This window comes from Lactuca serriola, chromosome 2 (genome assembly GCF_051521515.1).
Source record: "Lactuca serriola cultivar US96UC23 chromosome 2, Lser_US96UC23_V15, whole genome shotgun sequence".
NCBI lineage: Eukaryota > Viridiplantae > Streptophyta > Magnoliopsida > Asterales > Asteraceae > Lactuca > Lactuca serriola.
In genome coordinates, this window is record NC_136409.1 from 158158294 (window position 1) to 158165230 (window position 6937).

At 33.0% G+C, this 6937-nt stretch overlaps 1 protein-coding gene across 1 annotated transcript; it reads left to right on the forward strand.

Moving 5' to 3' along the window:
- Window positions 1-1885: 1885 nt before the first annotated feature.
- On the forward strand, window positions 1886-6478 carry LOC145087149 (mechanosensitive ion channel protein 2, chloroplastic-like). Its single transcript, XM_079025053.1, has 14 exons — window positions 1886-2052; window positions 2574-2753; window positions 2846-2905; window positions 3002-3159; window positions 3262-3376; window positions 3469-3566; window positions 3650-3763; window positions 3843-3903; window positions 4004-4153; window positions 4275-4385; window positions 4470-4637; window positions 4717-4830; window positions 4924-4980; window positions 5744-6478. The coding sequence occupies exons 2-14, from the start codon at window positions 2673-2675 to the stop codon at window positions 6335-6337; spliced, it is 1881 nt and encodes a 626-aa protein (XP_078881179.1). The 5' UTR covers window positions 1886-2052; window positions 2574-2672; the 3' UTR covers window positions 6338-6478.
- The last annotated feature ends 459 nt before the right edge of the window (window positions 6479-6937 follow it).

The window sequence follows — 6937 nt, forward strand, 5'->3', positions numbered from 1 at the left end:
AATCTTTTATGTCAAACGGAAACATGACAACTTTTTTTTTTGTTGTTGCCAAATCCATCCGATAGAGACCTTTGTCACATTGCCCCTCAATCAATCAAGCTCCTCATCTACATATACAATATTTTTTAAGGATTGTATTAGAATAAACAATATTAGCCTTAAATTGCCTTGAAATTGGGATGAAAGTTCATTCAACTAATTATCATCAGGAATCTTGAAGTACAAAACAAAACTCAATCCATGACCTTCGATTTCACTTATAGAGAATATATTAGAATCAGACTTGAGCTTAGTTCCATGTTTCCAGCAAATTCTCTTGCAACATACCAACAAAATGGATCATCTACCAGTAAAAAAAAAAATACTTTCTTCCATGTCCAAGCATTCAAAATTCATAGTATATTAACACTAAAACTAACCTTCAAAGCTCATATGAACAAAAAAAAAAGACAAAACTACAAGATTGGTCCCTGTAGTATTCAAAAAACTTTGGATAGGATTCAAAAAGTTTTCAACTTGTATTGAAGGTCCAAAATCAAGGTTTTTCTGGGTCTTCGGTCCCTGATACACTTGAAAAAGTCGATTTTGCTCTTTTCATTTCATTTTACTATTTTCTTTATTTATTTGGGTACTTAAATAATTAAAATAAAAAACAAAAAATAAAATCTCACCCACCCCCCTTCTCTCCCTCCCTCCCTCCCTCCCTCCCTCCCTCCCTCCCTCCCTCTCTCTCTCTCTCTCTCTCTCTCTCTCTCTCTCTCTCTCTCTCTCTCTCTCTCTCTCTCTGCGGTGGTAAAGAGTGATGGAGGTAGATCAATAGAATGTCCAAAGGTGGTATATATTGCTTAAATATGGTGCAAAGCCCTAAAAATTAGGGTTTGCCCATGCACCACGTACGCCATGCGTACTTTATGTACGCCCCACGTACGTGGATGAATCCTGCATCCAGAAAAGAGCTAGTATGCTAAACGTACTCATAGAGTACTCCCCGCGTACTACCTAGAGACCAAAAAGGTAAAGATTTTGCATTAAGGGATAAAAGGAAAACATACCAAATTACGAATGTTACACTTTTTTTTACTTTGGTTCTATGGATTTTTGACTTGAAAACAATACTTGACGACCTTGTCTTGTCTTTTTTTTTTTTTTTTTTTTTTGTGAAAATGCTTTATAAAATGAAAATTTTTATTTTGGTTTTGGGATGTTACAAATAGCACAATAATACACTTGCTCAGGATGTTGATAAGACAAACTGAGTTTTGATTCATCGGGAATACCTTTCACCAAATGAACAAATTCAGCGAATGTGGTGCTTTCGTAAAATTTAACACCGTAGCAAAACATTCTCAGAATATATCCCGGTGGCCATACATATGATAGTTGGGAAATAACAAATTATCATCTTCCGTCATGATAAGCAATACGAAATACTCACAACTTATACTATAATTTTGAGAGAAAACAAGATCAAAAACATTAACCTTTATCTAAAAAAGATACTCATTGTAGTATATAATAGTCAAAATTCATGAATTATTAGTCAACTTCTACAAAATAGTAGTTAAATACCCAAAAAGAAAAAAATGACACCAAAACCGTAGACCATGGCTGAAACAGTAGACCATTTATGGTTTATGGTTTAGGATTTATAGTCTATGGTTTGAGATATATTATGCAACTTAGAGGATACCGTAGACCATTTTATGATCTAAGATTTTGTTTTGCAAAAATGAAACAAAAAAATCTTTAAATACATAACTCGAAATGGTAGACAATTTAAGCAAAATAGTAGACGATTTTAATGGCCTACCATTTTGATAACTATTTTGGGACAAAACTTAATTTTTGACTAAAATAAAGATGTTCTAAGAAGTTGTCACAACTCACACGTGAATCAGCAAATAAATTTTGGAAGAAAGGGAGGGCTAAAAGACGAAGGAGCTTCAAAGTTGACGACGAAGGAAAAAGGCGCACGCCCTTCGGGAAAAACAACCATCGTTCCTCTCTTCTTTGGATAACCAGCCAATATTGCTCTGATTTCTTGCTGTAGAGGTTATCACTTTCCTCTTATTAATGTAGTTTGTTAATGCTTTCCTGATTTTACTCTCAAATTCTTCCCTCAATGAATCAATAACACCTCAGCGTTTCCCTAAATTTCGACTTATTGTTTACATAATTCGATGTGTATATGGATGCTATCGAGCTATTACTAAGCAAACGTCTTTCAATGTTATTATTTCTTCCACCGTCATCAATTTGTGATTGCTTTCTAGAAAAAAGTAATCCCAAAAATATAAACAATTGGTACTTTAGGGTTCGAGAGGTTTCTTTGTGTCTAATCGAGATCCTAGTCCTGTTTTCTATATGATACTTACTTATTAAGTCTGCGAATAATCCGTCACTGAGAAAATTGATGAATTATTGCCAGTTTGAATAGCTAGTTGTCTCAAATGGTGAATCGTTGATGCGTTACAAGGTTTTGTTTGTTTGTTTTTCGAATGTAAACTTCATTTTTGTACTTCGCATTTTGATGCATTCCATATTGACATTGCACCTAATTCCTAAATTTTTAGGTCTCTTTCTAAAGGCTTGGTGGAAGCCAAAGCAGTGTTGTTGAATGTTGAGTTACATTCTTATCTTATGCTGAATGTTGGTAACTGCATCCTCATCAGATGATGGCTATGACTGGTTCTTTGAATTTTTCTCACAAATGGGGAATTTGCAAGAATCAGCACTACAACAAGCAGTTTCAGGTATGAATCTATTCTCCTTTATTTCCAATAATCATATTAACCCTTCTCAAAGCTAATAACATCTTTCACAAAATGTCATGTGTACTCAACAGGGCATACCTAGAAGTACCAAATTACATACACTACCCTCCAGTCTCTCATCACTTGCTTCAGTATGGTTCTTTTCATCATGAATAGAATCTAGAAGTGAAAATTTACTTACATAAATCACAAAAATAAGTAATAACTCTTTAATCTCTTTCTTTCAGCAACACGATTCCCTGAGCATCAAGCTTTCTATTCAATTACAGAAACCATTAACCACTGCTCCTAACAGATTCAATCTATTGAAATGCAATTGTGTTCTGAATCCAACCCAATCTTTTGGGGCTTCTGCAATCAAGAACACTGCTCTAGCCTTGTCAAGGTGAGATCTTAGTCTCTCTTTTTTTTTTTTTTTTTTCAAAAACTACATGTTCTTGAACATTCAGATATTATCAATATGAACATTGATGAAAACTTCTTTCAGTGCTTTGCAAGGTAAACCTATTATACTCGAGCTGCTTCCAGCAGTGGGAATTGTTGTTTTTGCTGTATGGGGTCTTGGGCCACTAATGAGACAAAGCAGAAACATCTTTCTCCATGTTTGTGTCTTTTTCTTATCTCCATCTCATTTTTTCTTCCCCTTTTTCTTTCCTTTTTTTGTTAACATTGTATTCATATTTTTTCTTCTCAGAAAAGTGATGGGAGTTGGGGAAAGAGTAGCACAAATTTTGTCATGACCTCATACCTTCAACCTTTGTTGCTATGGACAGGGGCAATGCTTATTTGCAGGTTTAAAACTTATAATAAATTAGGGGATGATTTTGAAATTCTTGACTCTAATTTCAAACTAATAACATCTAACTTTCTTTCAGTGCATTGGATCCAATTGTTCTTCCATCAGAAGCTAGCCAAATTGTTATAAAACGCCTCTTAACTTTTGTGAAATCATTGTCAACTGTTCTTGCACTTGCTTACTGTTTATCCAGGTGAGTAATGAGTTATAAAAATGTTTTGACTATAATTTATTCATATAACTAATACTTTATCTTTAAATCATCTATGCAGTGCAATTCAACAAACACAAAACTTTTTACTGGAGAAAAATGATGCTACTGATACAAGAAACGTACGATTTTCTCATTTTCTGATTTTCAATTTCCTTCCTCTTTCTACACATATAATAATCTTTTTAGTAACTTTTAAATTTAATTATTGTTTTTTCACAGATGGGGTTTCAATTTGCTGGAAAAGCTGTATACACAGGTGTATGGGTTGCTGCTGTATCACTTTTCATGGAGTTGCTCGGTTTTTCTACTCAAAAATGGCTTACTGCAGGAGGCCTTGGGACAGTTTTATTGACACTTGCTGGGCGTGAGGTGTAAATATTTTCCTATTTCTCAAATCTTTAATCAAATATTTAAATATTTAATTAAGTTAATCTTTATATATATATATATATATATATATATATATATATATATATATATATATATCTAGATCTTCACGAATTTTCTGTCAAGTGCAATGATTCATGCAACAAGGCCATTTGTTGTGAATGAGTGGATTAAAGCAAAGATTGAAGGCTATGAAGTTTCTGGAACTGTAGAGGTTTGTTTCTTTTTATTAATGATAAAAAATATAAAAACTTTTATATATTTGTATACTTATTTTTTTAAAAATTTGAAATTGCAGCATGTTGGATGGTGGTCTCCTACAATTATAAGAGGTGAAGATCGTGAAGCTATTCACATTCCAAACCATAAGTTTACTATGAATGTTGTGAGAAATATGACTCAAAAGACTCATTGGCGAATTAAAACTCATTTAGCTATTAGTCATTTAGATGTCAACAAGATTAATGTAAGTTATATAAACTATAAAACTTTTATATATTTTATTTTATTACACCAAAGTTTTAAGATTTAACTGTTAATTACAGAGTATTGTGGCTGATATGCGAAAAGTATTGGCAAAGAATCCTCAAGTAGAACAGCAAAGATTGCACAGGAGGGTATTTCTGGAAAATGTGGATCCTGAAAATCAAGCTCTTTTGGTTGGTGTTAAATCTTATTTTATATTTAATAGCAAGCAATGTGCTTTTTGATTTGTTTCCATTTTTACTTATTTTAATGTCTCTGTTGTGCAGATTCTGATATCATGCTTTGTGAAAACTTCTCATTTTGAAGAGTACTTATGTGTAAAGGTAATATTATAAATTTATACTCGTAATAAATTCGTATGAAGAACATTAGTATCTACAAAATTAAAGAAAAAAAGGAACTAAAAGTGTCGTGGGCCAAGGACAAAATGGTCATTTTGCATGTAAAATAGCTTTAGAACTATATTTTTCAAGACAAGTTGAAATAGAATACGTTATAATTTAGAAAATAGATTGATAATAAAATTAAGAGATATTTACGATATTGGTCTCTATGGTTTATTGTTTTTTCCCAGTTTTGGTCCAAGGGCAAAATGGTCATTTTAAAAAATTAAAAGCTGAGTAGTTAATTTCAAGAGTAAATTACATTTTCGGTCCCTAAGTATAGCTGATTTTTTCAATATTGTTTCCAAAAAGTTTTCTTTTTCAAATTTGGTCCTTTATTGAAGTTTTTGTAACATTTTTTTCCCTGTTTTAAGTAAAATGACTATTTTTGTGGACCAAAGTTGTAAAAACCAGCTAAACCGAGGGACCAAAAATGGTTATTTTACTTCGAACCAGGATAAAAAACATTACAAAAACTCAAATAAGGACAAAAACTGCAAAAATCAGCTATTCCCAGGGACCGAAAGTGTAATTTGCTCTAAATTCAACTATCATGCCACCAAAATCATTATGGAACATCAAAATAAGGACCAGAATAGCAAACTGATTTCTTTTGGGACCAAACCTGAAAAAACATGGCAAACTCAGGGACCAAAGTTGTAATTCACTCTATTTTTGTGATATGAAATGGTACGGAAAACAGGAAGGGATCTTGTTGGATCTTCTGAGAGTGATTAGTCACCACCGGGCCCGACTTGCAACTCCAATCCGTACAGTTCAAAAGATATACAACGATGCTGACCTGGACGGCTTCCCCTTTGCTGACTCAGCCTTCACCCGTGGGCGGGGCCCTTCCAACCGCCCCTTGCTCTTGATGGAACCCAACTACAAAGTCAACACAGAAGACAAGTCAAAAAGTCAAACCAAGTCTTCTTCGGTCAAGTCAAACACCAACACCAAGACACCCGACTCCAAAACCAAAGACACACCACCACCAGTAGCTGCTGATGTTAATGTTAATGTTAAGAACATTAATAAAGAAGTGTCTGTAACAGATAAGAAGCCTAATTCAGATGCCACGTCATCATCAAGTGTAACAGAACAAAAGGGGTCAAGGGTTGGTTCGAATGCAATGGAAGAGAATATTGTACTTGGTGTTGCTTTGGATGGATCCAAGAGAACTCTTCCTATTGAAGATGAAGAAATGGAGAGTGGTGGTGAAGTCAAGGAGCTTACTAAAACCGCGAGTACCAAGGATAAGAAAGACGGAAATACCCCTGGCTCTACGGGTGGTTGATAAGAAGTAAACAAGTTAATCTAGTTGACTCCACTCCTGAGGTTTTATAATTGGGGGTGATGGATAGGTTTTTGATTTATATTTCATTGAATTGTGATGCAGTGTTATGTGAATACGTTGGATGCTTCATTTTTCGCTTTATTTAGGCATGCTAAATATAAATACAAACAATATATATATATATATATATATATATATATATATATATATATATATATATATATATATATTTTCGGATTCCTTTAGGGCATGTTTGGATATTTTTAATTTTTGTTATGTCAAATAATACATTATCTAACATATTTAAGCATAAGACGAAACAAAAGTTTGATATAAGAATCAACATAAAAGTCAACTATGATTCGACATAAACATTTCTTATAAGACAGTTTTTACTATTTTAATGGTATGAAGATATAGTTTTTTTATGGTTAAGATGGCATTTAAAATTGAGAATATATATGACAAACCAATAGAGAATTACTATGATGCAAGTTTATGAAAACATAAACAAAATTAAATTTCAGAGTGATTTGTTTGCTCGTGCTAAAAAAACCATCTTGTTTGGAACACTAATCTGCAAATTGGCACTCTATATAA